General features: G+C 36.4%; 1 protein-coding gene across 9 annotated transcripts in view; it reads left to right on the top strand.

The window, feature by feature from the left end:
- The window catches only part of PRELP (proline and arginine rich end leucine rich repeat protein), a 37,231-nt gene that overhangs the window by 11,795 nt on the left and 4,300 nt on the right, over positions 1–21,136 (top strand). For 3 of the 9 annotated variants that reach the window (XM_087959756.1, XM_087959753.1, XM_087959755.1), the window contains 2 exons: positions 14,933–15,023; positions 18,777–19,718. In XM_087959756.1, coding sequence (XP_087815882.1) covers positions 18,779–19,718 — 940 coding nt within the window. In that variant the 5' untranslated portion in view covers positions 14,933–15,023; positions 18,777–18,778. Of the gene's footprint in view, positions 1–168; positions 281–2,598; positions 2,742–14,932; positions 15,024–18,776; positions 19,719–21,136 lie in introns of those variants that run through there. The other 6 variants (XM_026676867.2, XM_026676868.2, XM_087959750.1 and 3 more) reach the window with 3 other exon arrangements.

Here is a 21,136-nt window from a genome sequence, read left to right as displayed (position 1 = left end):
TTGAAGGCATAGGTCCTATATTATTATGTCCATATTGTGCACATCTCTGTTTAGTTCTTTTAACATTAATTTCTTTGTATTGATTCTGAGGGCATCTCTGAGGTGTTGGCATTGTTCAGGGCTGGCACACTTGTGGTGACACACTTGTGGTCCAATTTCTCTCTTCAGCAACTGAATCAGTTTACTTCTGGATCAACTGAGGTGCCAGAGGGGCTCCTCTCAAGTACATGGGAATAAGTTCTTTCTCCACTGAAGGGATCTCTTGCTTCACCAGTTCCAGGTATTCTTTGTCAGGCCTAATAATGACAATGTTGGCTTCACACCTCCCCTTTGGTAATTCAGGTACCGCTGCAAGGATGAAATGGGGAAGACTCCATTGGTTTCTCTCTTCTTTTTTGCAGGAGACTAGAAACCCTAACCATGTTAATAATTTTATTTCATTCCATTATGTGTGGAAGGTTCTTTTGCCTACAGAGCCTGCAACAGTTCAGAGCAAGACCAATCATTTCTTTTATTTGTCTCAGCACTGTACTGCTGGTAATGATTTAGAAATACTTTCAAGTTATTTTGAAGGATTTTGAAGGATAGTAAATGGTGATGGAGTGGAGCTGCTTCAAATATCACACTATGCCATTTGAGCAGTATATATTCAGACTGGGACAAAAAGTCTAAACCTATATATTTCTTTTGCTTGAATGAACTTGTTGTATACAATCAGTCATGAACAATGTCAAGCTACATTTTATTTCAATTACCAATTACAAACTTACATCCTGCCTTTCCAACTTAAATGAGATAGACAGCATAATTAAGCACAATTGTTTTAATAACTAGAAATAATAAAGAAAACATAGGACTTATGAAGCTTCTTGGAAGAGAAGCAAAAACAGCTTCTTCCTCAAGATAAAAAACAGTCCTGTTGCCTTTTGAAAAAAACACATTTGAAACAACTATGATCTGGATGAATCTCCACAAAAACGCAGGAGATAGTCAGCAACCCAATTTGCATAAATACACAATCTAGAAGTCAGGCAAGCCATAAGTTTGTTGGAATAAAAATATCTGGCAGTTAAACTGCATGAGGGAAAGAGTCAACATGTTGTCTTGGAGCAGGAAATTCCATTGCCTGAATGTCATGGATACAATCTTCTTCTGCCTTTTGGCTAGGTCAAGTAGATCCACTCCAGAATAGCTGAACTGTTGATTCATGTGTCCAGAGTTCAGATGTCTCTAAAAAGAGGAGCAATTAAAAGCATTTGGCACTTGCTCATTCTAATATAGCAATAGCATTTAGACTTATATATTGCTTCATAATGCTTTATAGCTCTCTCTAAGGAGTTTTCAGCATATTTCCCCCCACAATCTGGGTCCTCATTTTACCCACATCAGAAGGATGGAAGGCTGAGTCAACCTTGAGGAAGTGAGATTTGAACTGCCAAATTGCAGGCAATTTGCAGTCAGCAGAAGTAGTCTGCAGTACTTCACTCTAACCAGTATGCCACCACAGCTCTTTGATACTTTGTAAGGGATGAAGTGGGATTCTAACCCTGTATAACATTTTCTCTTATATTCTATGATAAAATGTACAATAAACATTGGCTTATGTTAAGAAGATCCATTGGCCAATTTCACAAGATAGTTCATGAGGTTTTGTTTGGAAGAGGAAGAGTAGTAAGGAAGGATAACTTCTGTATTTATTTATAAAATTTATGGCTACCTATCTTACATAGGGTAGCTCTGGAAGTCTTACAGTCATAAAAATACATATATACATATACATTAAAACATACATTAAAGCCAAACATTAAAATTTAAGGACATGTGGGGAGGATAGGGGCAGAGTGGAAGGAGGTGGGATCTGTTGTTATTCAATCAACCACCTGCACTGTGTGTTCCCCCAGTATGTGATGCAATTGACAGTCAAATGTTGAAGGAAAAGAATCTTAAAGACTGATCTTTTCTATAAAAGAAAAGAGTCAGCAAATAGGCAATTACAGACATTTTTACATATAACTGCTAAAAATAACAGACATATAACTGCTAAAAATAAAAAGGTCAAAACAATAAAGAAAAAGTATTTTTTTAAAAAAATATATATATGTCTTTGTTTCCCTATATTTTGTAATTAGGGATTTAATTCAGACTTGATCACAGTAATAATCCTTATTAGAAAAGATTCTTGCTGACCATGGATAGCACCCAGTTCTTCTCCTTCCCTTCTTCCCATTAGAGTACAAATATTAGAACACCAATTGCAAACCCCAAGAGGATTTCCCCCTTTTTGCCTTAGCTGCCCTACAATATCACTATTTAGAATGTAGCAGAACTCCAAAATGCAAAACAAGTTTGGGGCTTTGCGCAATCTTTTGAATTAGGCAGGATGGTTTGAGCCTTTTTAAAACTACTGACATCTGCCCATTTGTACTCTATCCAAGACCAGTCTATGTTATCTATTATAAATTATTCTTCACAATAAGAAATCCTGTCTGATGACTTCAACATTTGTTCAAAGGATGTCATTTGTCGTTAAATTATACCTACTTAGATTTTATGGTAAATGCATTTTGTAACTGCAAATCTATTATCCTTTATATTTAGGAAGCTATAATGAGAAATTGTTGGATTTCAAATTGTGCCTTCCATTATCATTGAAATGATCTGAAAACATATCACATGTCAGGAATATTTAGGGAAAATCATTTTATCCTGCATATATTTTTGGACTTCAATAAACTCAAAAGGTAATTGAATCCAGATTAAGCTATTTAGCTAAATAAATTATAGTGTTGTATACCATGCCTCCTGCTGTATTCTATTTAGCTTATACTTATTAATATTGGAATACAATCTTCTCTGCATAACGGAAACACTAATTTAAAAACCCATTAAAATATCTTTGTTTATAACTTCTTGGCTTCTGCATTTGCTTAATTTCATATAGACAGTTTTTTTCCCCTTCAGGTCACATGGTAGGCTATCTTATTTCATTCATCATGTGAACAAAAAAATGTCGTTGAAAAAACATTTTGCTTGATATAAATTTTAAGGAAGCAAAATCATGTTTTTTCAATACTTTTAGTCCTATTTTATATGCATTGCAGGAATGATAGATTTTTAAATTTTAGATAAAAGGCTTCCATTGTTGGATTTTTCTGACAGTTTCTGCAAGTATTCCAGGGCAAATAACATCCAGTGATTTTTTTTCCCCAGATACCTGCATATTTCTTAGAGAATAACTCTGCTTCTTATCATGCTTCTTTCTGATGTATATCAAAGTGAGAGGTCCAGCTAAATTTATAACTAGAGTCAGACTATACAGATAATGCAAAAATAGAGGTTAAACTAAAGTCATATTCATAATAGCACATAATTGGAAGGCAGGAAAGCAGAACTGAGATAAACTGAAGGCCAGGAGTAACTGGGGAAGAACAATAAATGACAGATTGCCCCCAGTTTACTTTGGAAATTTTTTAAGTAGGAACTTAACTAGGTCATACAGTAAAGGAGGAAAAAATTCCTGTTTTCAACTTTTAAATTGACAAACTTTACATTTAGTTTCCTCAAAATCCTTTTAGCTCAGTTTAAATACATTTCTAGAAATTCTCAACATTTTTGTTATTAAAATGACTGAAACATTATTTGAAACATTGTGGTATCAGTCCTTCCATGCCTGTATTTTCTGAGTAAATTAACTCAAGCAAGGTGTATTTCAAACCTGTAGGTGCTGTGAAAGTGAATTCAATTTCAGCATCAATCTGAATTTTAAAATAGTTGGGTTTCAGACTTCAGCATAGTTCCAAGGCTGCATTGATCACACATCTTGATGAGTTCTTTGGTGAAACTGGGATGATGATTTTGCATTCATCCTGGCCCTTCTTTGGTGTCTTAATAACCATCAATCACATTGATTCTGATTTAGGGAGTGAAGGTGTGGTGTTGTTTTTTTTTTTTTTAAAACAAGTTTTATTAAAAGTTTCAACAACAAACAAATCATTACATATTAAATCTTTCCCTGTCTTTCTACAATAATTTCCCCAATATTCTCATAAAACACAAACAAACACAAACAAACATAAAAAAATCTTTTAGTAAAGTACCTTGGCCCCAGTTACCTCTCTTTGCATGGGCTAAAATAATAGCGCATATCACTCTTCACAATTCTATCTTATTTAATCCATCTTAATTAAATCATTAAATTTGTATCTTTTGCCCATTCATTATCCCTCTATCTCTTCTTATAATAAAAAAGAATTTCTCCTGAAATCACTAATCAGAGTATGATGCCTTTCTATCCTCCCCCTAAGTTAGTAAAATTAACATTCAACATAACAAATACCCAATTTGGTTCTGCTTGGTACATTCTATCCACCAAAAATGTTTAAATACATTGTATCCTCCTTTCCTTCGATATTTTATTACATTTTAAAAATCAATCATTATTAAAAACTTCAACATTTTAATTTCTTATTAAATCTTAAACCATTCTAATTTACTATTTCAAATATAAATGTTACAATACCATCTTCTGCACCTTAGCAGAATCTTTCTTACAGAAATTTATATTTCATCCTTTGTCTCTAAAAAAATCCCTCTTCTCCCATCCAATTTTAAAGCTTTGAGGCTTTTCTCCGCCTTTCCCCTTTCTTTCTTCCCCACCAAATCTTCCTACCCCCTTCTTCTTCTAACCTCTGCCTTGCTGGGATCCCTTCTCTGTTGCGTTCCCTTTTTCTCTTGTTTGTTATCATTATATTTACTTTGCATCATATTTTTCTCTTTCTCAAATGTTTTTTAGATCTTAAGTCCTTCATTTTCCTTGCTCTCTTCCTTCCTTCTTCCTTAGATAAGTTTTGGGATTCAATGAAGATGGCGTCTTCGTCTCTTCCTTGTTGTTCTTCTTCCGTTTCCATCTGTTCCATTGTCTGTTGGTAATTGACCAGCGCCATTTCTAGAAATAGAAAAGCTTTTTCCATGCCATCTTTGCAGGCTGCTTTTGTTTGCTCATATTCATCCCTCAGGTCTTCAAAAAGAAAAGCCATTATAAATAAATCTTTTCTTTTCTTTATTCCTCTTTCTTCTTACACCAACCAAATATTCCAGAGAAAGGCAAAACAATCCCAAAATCCACAATCCTCAATAAATCCAAGCAAGCCAAAATTCCCCTTCCTCTTCCAGGGTGGTATCAAACAAATAAAAAAAAAGAGTCCAAATCTATATTTTAAAGCCTTATTAAGATTATATTTCTGTCCTCAAGTCTTCAAGGCATCTCCTCCAACAAGATCCAAATTTATATATTTTCTTTATCCTCTCCCTTCCGGCTTAATTCCGTCGGGAGGGAGAGTAAACTTTCCTTTCAGCACTCAAAATAGCCGCTTTTTTTTCTCTTGTGGAAGAAATCATCAAAAACCATCTTTTCCAGGAATTAAATTAGATAAATCTCAAAGCCCTGGGTCGACCAAGAAGAACTTTCACTTTCAATAACTTTCTCTTCTTCCTCCTGCGCATACTTGCCCGGCTGTCAACTTCTTTGTGGCGGCCATTGCGGACCGCCGCTGCACCGTCCTGGTAAAAGGGGTTCTGCCGGCCAGGGAGGGGTCTGCAACACCCCAAACCCTTCCTCCGGATCCCCCTTACCTTCAGCTACCCCTGCAGGGCAGCCTTGCTCCGCACCCGTCCGGTCGGAGCCCCAAAAGCACTAGCGCGGCAGGATCGCGCAGCTTCGTGAATCCCTACCGCCGCGAAGCCGACAAACCGGAAACCCGAAGGTGTGGTGTTGTTATGGTCATTCTTCCACTGAGTTTGCTTCCAGCAAGTGGTAGTTGGTGGGAGAGATCCATTTCTAACTCCCTGTTTTGGGACATTTTTCTCTGTCTCCCTACTGCTATATAATTATTATGGTTGGTTACATACTCAGCCACCTGTTTACATTGGATTTGGCATTTTTACCCACCTATTTAATCCTTCCCAAGGACCTGAGCTCGATAGATATTGTTGTTTAATAATATTAAAGTTTTAATAATATTGAAGGAACAGCAGGGTGTAAGCTGTACCATGTAAAGCTGCCTTTTGCAATTACTGATGATGATTTTGTCAGTGTTGATGGTGTCTAAGTGGTGTCTAACTTCTTCAATTCTGAAGAAGTTTCTTGGATGAGAAGCAAAACGTTTTCAAAGAAAAATCAAGAAAGTCCAGTTGCCCCTTGGAAAAAGAACCTTTGGGGCAACTATGACCAGGATGATTGAGAATCTCCATAGATATTTCTCCATTTGGTCCTTATCCATCAGTGTTGTTTCTTCGGTATTCAGTAAGCCTTCATGGTGTACTAGATTCAATACATCTTTTTCACTATCCTTCAAATATTCTACCAATGCCTTTTTTTCCCCTTCAACTATCTGGTTTATTTGCAACATTCCACTGCTACCTACGTTCTTTGGTAAATAGAATCTTTCAATATCATTGCATGGATGAAGGGTATGATTCATTGTCATTATTTTTCTGGTTTTCCTATCTAAGGTTTTTATTACTTTTACTTAATTCTAACTTGATTCCAATGCACTATATCTGCTCTATATCTAATGACTGGAATTGCACAAGTGTAAATCCCCTAGATGGTATTCACCATTGTCCAGCAATTGTGTTTTCCATTGCATCATTGCTTCTAATGCTTCTATTTCTTTCTATTTCTATTTCTAGATATTTGATTATCCAATCCTGTCACATGATTATCCAATCATGTGGCTGGAAATCAAATGATTTCTTTTAATCAATACAAGCTACATTCAAGTTGGTCTCCTCATCCCTGAAATCTGGGGATTTTTCACCATTAATTATGGATGGGGTAGCATTTTCCAGACATAAAGAGCATGCAGTTTAGGGTACTCCTGGACTCTCACAAGGGGAATGGCAGCATGCTTGCTCCACTTGGAAAGAGTCTAGGGTTCAATTTGTGGCATTATTCATAAGGCATATTGCTAATATTGTGGAGTATAAGATACTATGTTACTAGTAGTGGAGAAGAATGCTTCTTAGTGTTGTATAGGGACCTGTGCAATTGATGGCTCTTATGGATCTTGAGTCCACCATATCGGATAGAGTTGAAAAAAAAGCTGTGGCACACTTATATCCAACAATTTTGTTCCATAGCACAAGAGTCAACAGGGCCCCATCTTTAACCAATGTCATATGATTGAATGAAATCCAAAGTTTCACAAACCATTCAGACAATATTTTCAATGGGTAAAACCTAGCATAATCTAGCATTTCTAAGTTAATTATTTTTTTTACACATTTTCACCACAGATTTTTTAAGCAATGTGGATTTCAGTACAAACACTTGTATAGTGCTATTAAAACATATATGTGTGTGAAGAAAAATCCTAACTTCAGAACCATCAGCAATTTTACATGCACAATAGGAGAACTCCAGGAAAACAAGAAAGTAACCTTACTAAGCTCATTATATCCAAACTAGGCAATACGCTTTCCTTTTCTTCACAATGTATGCTATCATTTGCCAAATACACATAGTGTTGGAGTATTTCCAATGTTAGGGCATGAGTATCGTTTTGTCTTGCTAAGACTATAAGTTGTTTGTTGTGAAAGCTTTTGGACACAAAACAACCCATCTGTTTTCTTCACATATCTCTAAATGATAAACACAACGTCTATTAGGAGTTAAATGCTTTGATCTTTGCAGCCTGAGTAATATTTTTTTCCATTCTGTGATCACAAGTGGCGCTATGTTTTTGTATTCTTAAACATCTCCTGCTAAATGGATGTTAGACATTGCAGAAAGCCTGACAGAAGCATATTTGAGTAGCAGCATAGGCTTAGAATATGACTCATAAGTATATGAAGCAATCATCAGCTGGAGTCATTCCATGAATAAGAGATCTTTAAATCTTACACATATGTCTTGTGGTCCCATAGTGGAAGGAAGAGTGAAGTATAAATATACTTACATAAATAATCCATCAACATTTAATCAGCTTTTTGCAACAGGAGTCATCCTCTAGTAGAGAAGAAAAGAAAAAGGGACTTCCAATTTGTCATTGCTGTGGGACAGTTGTAGGGAATGGGACTCCGCCAACCTAGGCTGAACCCTCATCCCTGGGGGGTCCTTAAAGGGCTAAAGTTGCCCTGAAGAGGTGACAAAGCAAGGAGGGGCACCTTGCAGGTCGCAGAGAGTGGCAACTCTCCTGCTGATCTGAGGCTTACCCTCCTATCCTACAACGAAGAAGGCAGCCATTATGGCCACCATGAAGCTGGGACAATCAAAGAAAGAAATGTCCTGGAGTGGTGTGTGAACAGTGGATTGGATTTGGGTGAGATGATTTTCAATTTCTACATTAGAGATTAATACCAAAGAAAAGAACAACTCTTTAAAATGCTAAAAAAGTGGCGAATAAATACCTAGAGAAAGACTGCAGACCTGAAAGAAAGTGAACCTAAGAGAGAAAAGAAAGCAAAACAGTCTCCCAGATGTTACTTTTAGGACATTTCCAGACTTGTAAAAATATAGTGTAGTTCCTTTCTTTCACTAGAAGATGGCACTATCACCTATGTGTCCAATGTTATATCTGATTTAAAAGCTAAGAATCAATTTCTGATATTATTCAAGCAAGTTTTCCCCAAAATCAACCAAATATTTCCAGCATTTTAAAATGCCTTTTTAAGATATTGCCCATAAAATATTCAAGTCCAGTCCCTCTGTATTTTAAAGAATTTTATATTTTCTTTCTTTTCTTTGGAAAATGTCTGATATCTATTTGTTTTATGGCTAAGAAGGGAAAAATGTGAGACTTTTGAAGATTACCAAGTAGAGTGGATTACAAATACCCTGGAACTACTATTGAAACTAAAGAGTTGACTGTGATTTATGAAGATATGGTGAAAACCTGTTGGACTATAAATGTTATCTGATAACCGCATAAAGAGATGGAAGAAGAAAATTTAAAGGAAAAAAAAGACTTATTGGGAAATTTGGAAGAAGTAAACTGACTGTTGGAGGACTATAAAGAATGATAAATACTGTCCATCCTGAGGAATGATCTCAGGAGAGAGAGAAATTTTTTAATACTGGCTTTTTGGTGTTACAGACAACAGGGAGTTTGGGACCCTGTGACTAATTAAAATAAGACAAAATGCATCAACAGAGAATTACCAATATATTTAAAAAAGAATTATTATTGATGTTGCAAAGTCTCCATGAAACCATAACAAAGAACCACAGGGAGATAAAGGATTTGATACATGATATAGTTGTGAGACCAGAAAAACTCAGCAAATAACAATGGAAAATGAACAGGCAACCCTGGAAATAGAAAACAGAAAAAACAGAGGAGATAGAACTGATAAAACAGCAAATTAATCAAAAAGACAAGGAGAAGGCAGAGATAATTAAAACTGATGAAATAGACAAAGCAGATTATGCATTAAGAGCTCAAAAAATAGATTTGGATAACAAACATTCCAGAAGTGGAGACAGAAACACTAATAGAAGTAGTAAAGGTTTGGCAGCGAGAGATAGAGGTAGAGATACAGAAAATACTTACATTAAATATGAATGATATATGGAGATATAAAATACCAAGGGAGGAGTATGGAAAACATGCCAAAATATCAATAAGAATTGAAATACTAAAATGAGCAAGAGATGATGGATAAAAACAGAATACTTATTAATATAAGATTTGTACCAAGAAGACTTAGAGGTAGAAATTAGAAAGAGGGAAAATATTGGTACGTATATTCTTACATAATATTTTAAAACTAGTATGTAGATGACTAGATCAGAAGTTGAAAGATGATGGTAATATATATACTTAAATAGTGTCGTTATGATTATTAGTAATATGCTAACAATCTTAATTGTAATATCTATAATGTTACTATAATGATAGGAGTTTGATTAATGTTATCTTATACAAAATCCCAAGAGAGGAATATGGGAAATATTGCAAAAATCAACAAGAATTGAAAAATTAAAATGAACAAGAGATGATGGATAGAATCAGAATACCTACTAATTTAAGATCTGTGGTATTAAGATTTAGAATAGAGGTAGAAATTAGGAAGGGGGGGGAAATATTATTATGCATATTTCTTTGTAATATTTCAAAATCAGTATGTAAAAGAAAGGATTAGAAGTTGAAAGATGAGTTTATTATGTATAATGTTATTATAATGATGTGAGGATGATTAATGTAACTAAGATTACTAAAATTGTCAATATTATTACTATTCAGTATCAAAGCTAAGGATACCCAGATGTCACACTGCTCATGTATTCAATACTTATATATATTTAAAAATAAAAAAATATACCAAAAAAAAAGTAAGAAGAAAAGAAAAACTCAAATGTTTAGCAGAACAAACTCAAATTTGGGACATGTAACAAGATTCCATCTTGGTGTTGTCATATAAAACACCTAGAATCAGATCAGGTCTACCAGATCTAGGCAGCAGAAAGCCAAACGCTCAGTAAAGAGATCTGGCACTGGCATACTCCTTAATTAGAGCATATGTAACAAGCAGAGAACAAGAGCAAATGATGGCCACAAGACACAAGAAGAATAGACATAGTCTTTGTATGGAGTTGTTTTTTCTGCTGTTTGTTTTCTTTGGCTCTAGCCAAAGAACCTTTTGTACTGAATGCAAGATTCGATTAGAAATAAGAAACTCTGAATTATGCACTGAGTTCAGAAATAGAAACATGAGAAATTAAAGCACTTCCTATCACAAAATGAAAACACTAAAAGCATCCATGCATACATTCAGGTTAGTTTTTAATTCTTTTTCCTAGCCAGAGCTAACTGATGCTGATTATAAATCTCAAATATTTGTTTGAATGGAATTTAATGTTCTCAGTTATCAGAGTCTTTCCTGATCATTTGATATTTCTGAAAATGCTATGTTAAATTAAATGTTTGTGTTAGTTTGACTTAGGCAGCCACAATATAATGTTTGAGCCCTGGGTAATGGAAAGGACTGGAAGCTTATCACCAGAATTGTTAGCCACATTCATCATCTGTATGCTTGATGTGAAAAGGTGAAAAGAAAAAAACACATTAATGAAGAAAATGCAATTACATTCATTCACAGGCTTGAAAGAAATATCTAGTAAAAGGCAGATATGTTCCTTCCCCAGTGTGCTGTCCAGACAGTTAGAGTTAATGGGATTTGGATAGTTAGTTAGGAATTGAGAGCTGTTCCCTTAAGGGAATGCATCATGGTAAATGTAGTTAAGGTGTCCTGGAAAATGTAGTCCATATTTTGTGGTCACACCTGTAATCCTGATTGGTCACTAAATTGAACCTTGTTGGGTTGGGGGAGGCTCCCTCACTCTTGCCTGAATCCATTACCATGCAGATGCTTCAATCATCATGGGGATGAGAGTTTATTATCTTTCTACACCATAATGCAGATATGCAAAGGACTGGACATTAAGAAGAACCTCGTCATAACTGTGAGTTGATAAGGATGCCTGATGAACCAATAAAAAAGACTTTGTATGGATGCTTTGTGGAGTTGCTCTGTCTGCTTTATACCCATCCAGAGAGTAATAAGCAGAACACCCAGGATTCAGAAAATAACAAAACTGGTAGTGGGTGCTACAAGAATACAAACGAAGTTTTCCAGGTTTGAAGATAGAAATAGCATAGTTGATAAAGTCAATTTGTCTTTTCCATAAAATGCAGAATGGAAACACATCTATGGGAACAATGGAACTGGGGGGTGGGGGGAATGGAGGAGGTTTAATTATTTTCCATCTAGCTGGATCACACTTTCTAAACTTTGACTTTCTAATACAAAAGATTGGGAATTACAAAAGTCTGAACTCACCTGTGCTTTTATGGATTATGAAGGCTGAATGCATTTACATGCTACCTTTGATCCCTATATCAGGATTAAGAATAATTTTCAGTAAAAGGACATGACTTTAATTTTCATTTGATGATGAATATTCTGTTTATTCACTTGCTTACTTATAAATGGCAGCAGCTGTATTAACATTTTAGAGATTGATGGATTTCCAGCCGCTGAGATTTAGTCAATATTTAAAAACGTATAAATATGATGGTGACATGCAACAGTTATGCAACGTAACTTGAAAGAAAAGGAAAGAAAATTAACATAGTCGGAGTGGTGGACAATCTTGGATGGATTCAGGTGGCACAGAGATCCAGAGACTGGTGAGAAGAACTGATGAGCACCATGAGATGGCATGTAGAAATTTGACTGGGCAGGGGTTAGGAGGGTATTAAATTTAGGCTAGTAAATTGGAGGAAATGAGGAGTATAGTTGGATGATGACTGAACAGAGCATGATGGCCTCTGACTGGATAATATTATATGGAAAGTATGTACAAATGTATATCTGTCTTTTAAATGAAGAATGTGCTAATGGTGGGGAGCCTGAAAAAGAGACAAAACATGCCCCTTTTGTTTGGGAAGTGTGAAAGACAAAAATAATGTTGGAGGAATCCTTACATAGATAGAACTATGGATTAAAAGGAATAATGTTGTTAGTTTGGAAATCAGACATTGCCTTTCCTTTATTCTTAGAATCTAGGGCAAATTGTTGGACTTCTGGTTTGCAAGGCTTCTTCGGCAGCAGGAATCCGCGATCGTGCGCGGTTTCTGCTGCGCTCGCCGCTGGAGTGCCCCCGATCCAGCCGGATTTGGGGGCTAATAGTTACCCTGTAGAGGTGACTGAAGACAGGGGAGATCCAGCAGGGATCCGGGGGAATCGCAACCCCCCTCTTCAGCTGGCTTAACTCCCTTTTCCAAAAGCAGTGGAGCAGTGGTCAGCAATGGCCGCCACAAAGAAGCTTTCAGCTGGACAAGAATGTGCAGGAGGAAGCTGAGAAAGTGAAAGTTTTTGGCTGAACCAGGATAACAAGTAACATCTAAATACCCTGGAAACTTAACTCTATTAAAGATACATTGTTCCCAAAGAAGATCGTAAAAAGCGGCGGATGAAAGTTAAAAGGGAAAGTTTTGTTTTTTCTCACTCTCCTTCCCTATGGAGATAGCAGATGGAAATCAGAAAAAACCTTTTTTGCATCAGCAGGTAATTAAATTTGAAAATTAAAGCCAAGGGGACATTAAAGATTTCTGAACATTGGAACTGGAAAAAAAAATCTTTTTTTGCTATAAGTGGGAAGGGAGAGGTAAAGAATTAATATTAAGACTTCGCTGGAGGAGGCTGCTTGGAGCTTATAAGATCAGAGTTAAACTGTAATAAGACTTCTAAAAGATACATTTTGGAACTTTGCAATTGAACTGTACCCCAGGAAGAGAAAGTATAAAAAGGAGAAAGTGCTAAATGAAACAGCTTGTGTTGATCTGGATTGCTTGGTGACTTTGGGACCTTTGGAAATTATTATTTGAAAGATTAAAAACATTTGGGTTATTTAAAAAATTTTTTACAATGGCATTATCTGTTGAAGAATTGAAAGTGGAATTTAAAAAGCTAAAAGAAGAGGAACAAGAAGGGAAGGGCTCTTCTGGATCTGTTTTTCATTTCTTAGAAATGGCGATTTCTAACTATCAGGAATTACAAGAACAAGAAGGTCAGGAGGAAGAAGAAGAAGCCATCTTTAATGAACAAACAACTTTAACTGGGGAAGAAAAGGGAAAGAGGGGAAAGAGAATGGAGAATTTACGACTTAAAAGAATAACCAAAAAAGGGAAAAAATAAGGTAAAAATCGATACAATGTCAGAAAGCAACAGAAAAGAGGAATACAGAAGAGAATGGAGATTAAGAGGGTGGAGGTCAAGAGACGGGGGGGTAAAAAGGCTAGATCGGAGAAGAAAGGAAGGGGAAAAGTGAAGAGAAGTTACAAAGGTTTGAAACAGGATGTAAAGAAACAGGTTTTTTTCAGAGATAAAGGGTAAAAACATAATTAAAAAAGAGATTCTGCAAAAGTACATAAGACTGTATTGTTGTATCTGTATTTGAAATAAAGTTAGAAAACTGGAACATTATATGATTTATTTATTAAATCGATACAATGTCAGAAAGCAACAGAAAAGAGGAATACAGAAGAGAATGGAGATTAATATTATTATTAATTAATAATATTAATATTAACGGGAATGTGTAAAATGCTTAACATTTAATGATAGAGTTTAATTTGTTATGGATTATTGTTTTAATTATATTATAAACTTATTATTTTATTATTTTAAAATGTAGTACGTAGCTTTAGAATGTACTAAGCAGAATCAGAATGAAAACTATATATTATTTTAAGTGTTAATTTTAGGGGAAAGATATAAAAGCGTCATATTTCAATCAGTGATTACAGGAGAAATTTTGTGTTAAAGAGAAAAGATAAATTGATAATTGAAACAGAATGGACAAAAGATACAAGTATAATGATTTAAATCGAGATGAAATAAATAAAATAGAATTAAGAGAGTGAAAAGAGGGGAGAAGCTAAACAGAAAATATAGAATGGTAAATAAGATATGAAATGGTATATAAAGTGAGCATGAATTTGATTTATGTTTGTACAAAAAGATGTAACCCGGGACTAAGCCGCTTTCCAAAAAGAAGTTTTATGTTTTCATGTTTTGTGTTTTGTTTGTGTATGTTTGTTTATTGAAAATTAATAAAACTTTTATTTAAAAAAAAAAGAATCTAAGGCAAATTGTTTATTTATTACCCTTGGTTTTTTGTTTTTTTTTAATATCTGGATATTTTTCTGCAGCAGCCATTTTGTGATAAACCAGCTAAGCTTGCTAGATGGATTTTACAGGTCACAAGAAGTGGACATTCTATTTTATTAAAGTAATAAAACCAATTTTAACACTTTTCATGTGTTAATTACAATCCAAATTACAAGTATTTTCTAAGTTTAAAAATGTAAAGCAACTGAACATAAATCTCATATTTTTGTGTTAACTAACATTGCTAATGCTCTAGGGAAAGGCCATCACATCTTAAAATGAATTACTGGAATGAAATTAGCTTTAGGAATGGAAGGATCCTGTAAAAGCAAGGACATCATGATAGGGTAGGTCATTCTTTGTAGGCTTCTGGAATGTAAAACCTGATGATTGCATGTTATTTTTCTTAAGATCACAAAAAAATTATTTGATATCTCAACTCTGAAAAAAGAAGTAAGGAAAATGCTGTTGTCATAAAAATAATGCATTTTTGCAACTAAGACTTTGTGGAATTCAGGAAACAAAACTATAGGCAAGATTTGTGGTGGTCCTATCATATTAATGAAATCTGACATACGCACCTTTTAATGGCATAAAAAAATCAGTTCCAGAAATATATCTCCTGTTGATTTACTTGGAGGAAATACATATTTAAAAGAACAGCAACATTTCTTTGATAAAGGAGAAGGCACCACATATTTCAATTCCCAGTAATGACACTCTAGCGGTATAAATATATCACACATAGGCATCTGGTTTTATATTGCTCAGACATATAATTCACTAGAATTAATTTTAAAGTAATTAAAATTTGCACCCAAAGGAAACATTTAGAAAAACAAATTGTCTCGAGAGGATAACTGGGAACTTAAACAATAGCTAATGGTTCTTTGCTCAGCATCCTTACAGTCATGTTGCTGTCAGCATTCCAAGTAACAACCTCCAAATTAAAAGACTCCAAGACTGTCATCTTCTCAAAGATCCATTTTATTAGAGATTTTTTATCAGAGATTTTATTGGCACATCTGAGGAAAACCTGAATCTGAGATTTCCAGGTTTTCCTTAGCCCAAAGATAATCCAAAATCCAATCCAATAGTTCATCACATGGTCCAGTCCTTACTTCATTCCAACCAGAGACTATCCCCAGACACTCCCCTCCACGTGCAGAGTAACATGTCCTTGACTCTCTGAAAAAGGAATGTTGTTGTGGCTAATTTTCCACTGCTCCTTGAAGTCCCCCTCCCAATTTCCCAGGCACTGAATGTGGCAGCTCAGAAGCCTCAAAGAAAAATGGTTTCCCAGCTGACAGTTGCTTTAACTTGCCAAACAACAATATCCCAACTGCAATTCTCATGTGGCTGCAGTTGGATACCTGGATGAAGTACTTGACACTGTTACGCCTGTGAAAGACAGAAGGAACCGTGATAGATTTGCTGCAATAATTTTCCCTGTCTCCAAATCTTGCTTTAGATTGTGTCTTATCTTACCTGTATAACTTTGTGTGCAGGGGATGAGGTTACCTCGTAGAGGAAGAAGCCATCCCCACATGTGTCTGCTATGACATCGGCAGGATGAAGAAACCTGCCTGGAACAATGATCCCATAGAGGACTAAGCAGACTAAGCACCCTAGAAACTGCTGTTGAAATTACAGGGTTCTTTCTTATAAATGCTTGGAATATCATGTACCATGAGTCCTTTACCTTTTGGAAGAAATCTCTGCTGGCAGTAGGCCATTTTAGTCACAGCTTTGCTTCTCAGTGATTAAATCAGTGACTAAGCTGAGAATCTCAGTCCAGATTCTTGTGAGTACTTTGGCCATATCTGGATGTTTAGAGCAGAACAAACATGAAACCAACATGAAATTCCATTACGATATCCATACATATAAATAATCCCCAAGGAATGAGGGCTGGATATGCAGTCAAAGTATAAGCCATAATCCATCATTCAAGTGGTGCCATTCTGTCTTCAGACTCTCCTTAGCACAAAAACCTCCCAAACCCTGACATTCTCTGGCTACCGGCTATTGCTAATTTTACTTTCTCTCCGTCTTTGTTTCCTGTCCACATACTTTTTTTCCAAAAGGCAAAGGGCTCATGGCACATCATATTCCATGCATTTACATGAAAGAACCCTGCAATCTCAACAGCAGTTGCCAGTGTGCTTCTGCTTAGTCCTCTATGGCAGGGATCCCCAACCTTTTCGACGGCCTGCGGCCCGGTTCAGCGTCAGCTGGGCGCCAGCCCGGTTCCGGCGTCAGCTGGCGCCGCCATTTTTTTACGAAAAATCACTTCCGGTGATGTCACCGGCGATTTTCGTCAAAAAATGGCGGCGCCAGCACTTCGGTGAGCTTTTCGGGTAGAAATGGCTTTCTACCCGGAAAGCTCACCGAAAATGCTGCGCCGCCATCTTTTTTGACGAAAAATTTCTTTTACCAAAAAGATGGCGGCGCCAGCAACCAGCGGCCCGGTAAGGCTTGTTCACGGCCCGGTACCGGTCCGCGGACCGGCGGTTGGGGACCCCTGCTCTATGGGGTCACTTTCCTCTATGGAGTCACTTTCCAGGTAGGCTTCGTCATCCTGCTGATATCATAGCAGACAATGATAGGACATAGAACTGGAACCCTGTAAAGCCTTTACAGCTTTATTGATGGAGCAATTCCCACTATATGTACTCTTCCAGGGTGCACTCTCAGGGAAGTTGGTATTCCCATATAAGTCTTTTTCTTTCAAGATCAACTTTTCTTGAGCTGCAATATGCTTTTGCCATGTATGTCATTGTTAATAATGGATGATGGATAGGTTGCTTCTGGAATTTGGTCAGGATGATGAGAAAGCTTGATGAATCTAGGAACTTTTTGAGATTGTGCCCCCAAAAGCAAGCAGGCTTTTAGTCTGTTCTGTCCTCATGTGGACTTTTCTCTCTGTATAGGTCTCTAACCTTTATCCCAGAAGGGCAATATGTTTTCCTTGCAGTCCTCCTCCCTTTTGTATCCTGTGCTCCAAATGAATGGCTGGGAAAAAGAACAAATAAAGGTAGCCCTTGATCATACCTGAGCCCAAAATTTCTGTTCTTAGCGAAATACATTGCCCTCCTGGGATAAAGGTTAGAGACCTATTCAGAGAGAAAAGTCCACACTAATGAGGACAAAACAGACTAAAGCAGAGAGATGGACAGTGACTTCAGCTTCCTCCATCATCTGTGAAGTATGAATAGGGTCAGGGAAGCAAGAGATGTGATAATGGAAAGTGGGAAATGAGAAACAGAAGTTCTTAAGTGAATTTTTGCCCCATTTTATGACCTTTCTTGCCACAGTTGTTAACTGAATCACTACAGTTGTTAATTTAGTAACATGGTTGTTAAGTGAATCTGGCTTCTTCATTGATTTTGCTTGTCGGAAGGCCACCAAAGTTGATCACATGATCCAGGATAGTGCAACCATCATAAATATGAATCAATAGCCAAGAGTCTGAATTTTGATCATCTGACTATGGGGATGTTGCATCAGTAGTAAGTGTGAAAAACAGTCATAAGCCAGTGCTGTAGTAACTACAAACAGTCAATAAACAAACTATTGTAAGTCGAGGACTACGTGCATCCAAGGCCTGGCAAATATGCTGTTCTATGTTGCATGTGCTGATCCAAGAGGGTTCATTGGCGTTGTATGTTTGCATGTGGTGATCCAAGAGCGTTCATTGGTAGTGTAACCCCATCATTGTTAACTCCCTGCAACTATTGGAAGTATGTGACTACCATTCTCATTGACGCCATCCCTCATGGATGGGTTTTTTTCAGCATTGGTTTTGTATATTCCAAAATTTCTGTCCCATCCCAGTTCGATCACACTTAAGTATAACAGGTGGCTGACTCCTAAGTTCAAGCATTCTATTGCAGATTTCCCCAGCCTGTTGTTATCCAATATTTTGAACTGTTGTCTTTAACCAGATTTGCAAGCTCTCAAAATTCTATTTGCAAACATAAATGCAAAACAAAAGAAGAACAGTCTATGTAGGAAAATATTGACTTATTATTGAATGAATGAATGAATGAAGGAGTATATTTTTAACGCTTGCTTTTCTTTCTTCTTGTTCTATTTAGCCATGAAGAGGTTTGCCAGATTGATTTTCCCACTCATTTTTTTGCTGATCTGTGAGGTAAATGGACAGAGGCGCAAACCTCCCAAACCTCCCAAGAAACGTCCGACTCCTTCACTCCCTGAGCCAGTTGAACCGACCGAGTTCCCTCCACCTCTTCCCCCAGGACCACCCTCAGTTTTTCCAGATTGTCCCCGAGAATGCTTCTGCCCCCCAGATTTTCCTTCAGCCATTTATTGTGACAGCCGCAACCTGAGAAAAGTCCCACTCATCCCACCCAGGGCCCAATATGTGTACCTACAAAACAATTTCATTGATAAGATCTCTGAAGAATCTTTCAAGAATGCATCAGGGCTGCGATGGATCAGTTTGGACAACAACCGCATTGATTCAGTGGGATCACAAGTACTACAAAAGTTGGATAATCTTGTCTTTCTGTACATGGAAAAAAATTTCCTTAAGGAAGTGCCCAACAACTTGCCTCCCAATCTTGAGCAACTTAGGCTGAGCAGAAACCGTATCTCCAAAATCCCTGAAAATGTATTCAGCAAGTTAGATCACCTCCTCCTTTTAGATCTTCATCATAATCAACTGGATAATGGAGACTTCAAAAAGAACACTTTCAAGGGGCTCAAGAACCTCATGCAACTCAACCTGGCTCATAATCGGCTAAGCAAGATGCCTCCTGGGGTTCCCAAAGCCATTCACCAGCTCTTTCTTGATGAGAATCAAATTGATAATATCCCCAACGATTACTTCAAAGATTTCTCCAATTTGGCCTTCATCAGGCTTAACTATAATAAACTGTCTGACAAAGGATTGCCTATCAACACTTTCAACATCACCAATTTGCTGGTTTTGCATTTGGCATACAACAACCTCACCAGCATCCCCTATATCAGCCCCAAGCTGGAGCACCTCTACATGAATGACAACTCAATTCAAAGTGAGTTGGCACAAGTCTGTAATTGGTTAGATCTACAAGAGGTCCTGTTTGTGGGGGGAAAGGGGAGTGGGAAGAGGTAGATTATCTCATGACTCAACATTCATTTTAAAAACTCCAAAATGACTTACTTCTGTTGATGCTTTCAAGGGAACCTTAGTAAGAAATCTTATTCTCCCTCATTGCTCCTAACTCCATGGGATTCCACGAAATTATAAATTCCATCTTGCCCAAAGCTGTAACTTTATGACTGATGATTGAACAGAACAGGGTGGGTGGCAGAGTAGAGAGGAGTCAGACTGAGAGCAAATTGTTCTTTTCCATGCAAATTGTACTATTGCCATATAAAGAAACATTTAGATCTTTCCATATAACAAAAATGGAAATTATTTTTATGTTTCTTTGATATAGGAAGAAAGAGAAAGGGAGGGGGAAAAGTCAGCATCCGTCCACTTACTTTTCTGCGGCTTCTGTCAATCTATAGCTAATAGATTTTGGCTTTAGGACTGATTTATTTTCCCAAGATTTTTCTCTTTGCTGAGAAATCATTGCAAATCAAAGCAATTTTAATTATTTTGCATACTATTTTTATATTAATTTAAATTAATGAGTGACTGTGTAAAGGAGTACGGAGAAAAAATATCAATGAGTTTTCACATTTTGTGTCTTTAAATGTGATTTTTTAAAATCAACGTATATTTCGCATACTATTGGGTAAAGCCTTAATAATTTAATAGATTAGTTTGTATCCTTTAGAATACATCAACATAGCTGTAGAAAAATAAAACATTTCTTCTTCCTGTTCCCAGGAGTATGTTCAGCAGGAGTTCCCAACATCTGTTGCCTTAATTGAAAACATCTGCATTTAAGAAATGCAGAATTCCTTCCAGAATGTCTTAACAAGGAAGTAATAAAGAATATAATGAGCTGCTATAGTTTAAACCAACCCCAAAAGCTTGGGGTTGGTTTTTCTTTCAAGTTAAATTTTTGGCAATTCTGTAGGTCAATAAAATGTCCTTATAAGATGGACCTTATATAGGAAGGACCTGAATCTTATTTCAAACCCAGAATTTCAGTAGACAATCATAACACTCTTTCACATCTTAAATTAAAAGAACTGAAGGTTGTTTTTTAAAGTTGTGCATACATTTCCGAGCATTAGTCTGAACAGTAAGGATAAAATATTTTCTAGTAGCAGATACTAATGTTTTTAAATTTATTTTTCATAATACTGCTTTAAGATACAAAAAGGGAGGAAAGATTAGAAAAATACAAAAGATAAATAACAGAAACAAAAGAAACAAGGTAAAAAATATAACAGAATAACAGAATCAGTAAGTCCAGAGAGAGGGGACAGTTACCATACTACTGTCATTCCCAGCCCAGCCATTGTGTTGGAAACAGTCCTCAGAAATTCTGTT

Source organism: Notechis scutatus, chromosome 3, assembly GCF_049901735.1.
Source record: "Notechis scutatus isolate UNSWTSFEM ecotype Mainland chromosome 3, rNotScu1.2, whole genome shotgun sequence".
In the NCBI taxonomy this organism is placed as follows: domain Eukaryota; kingdom Metazoa; phylum Chordata; class Lepidosauria; order Squamata; family Elapidae; genus Notechis; species Notechis scutatus.
Note: the sequence above shows the minus strand (reverse complement) of the source record. Positions and strands in the feature narration are given on the sequence as shown.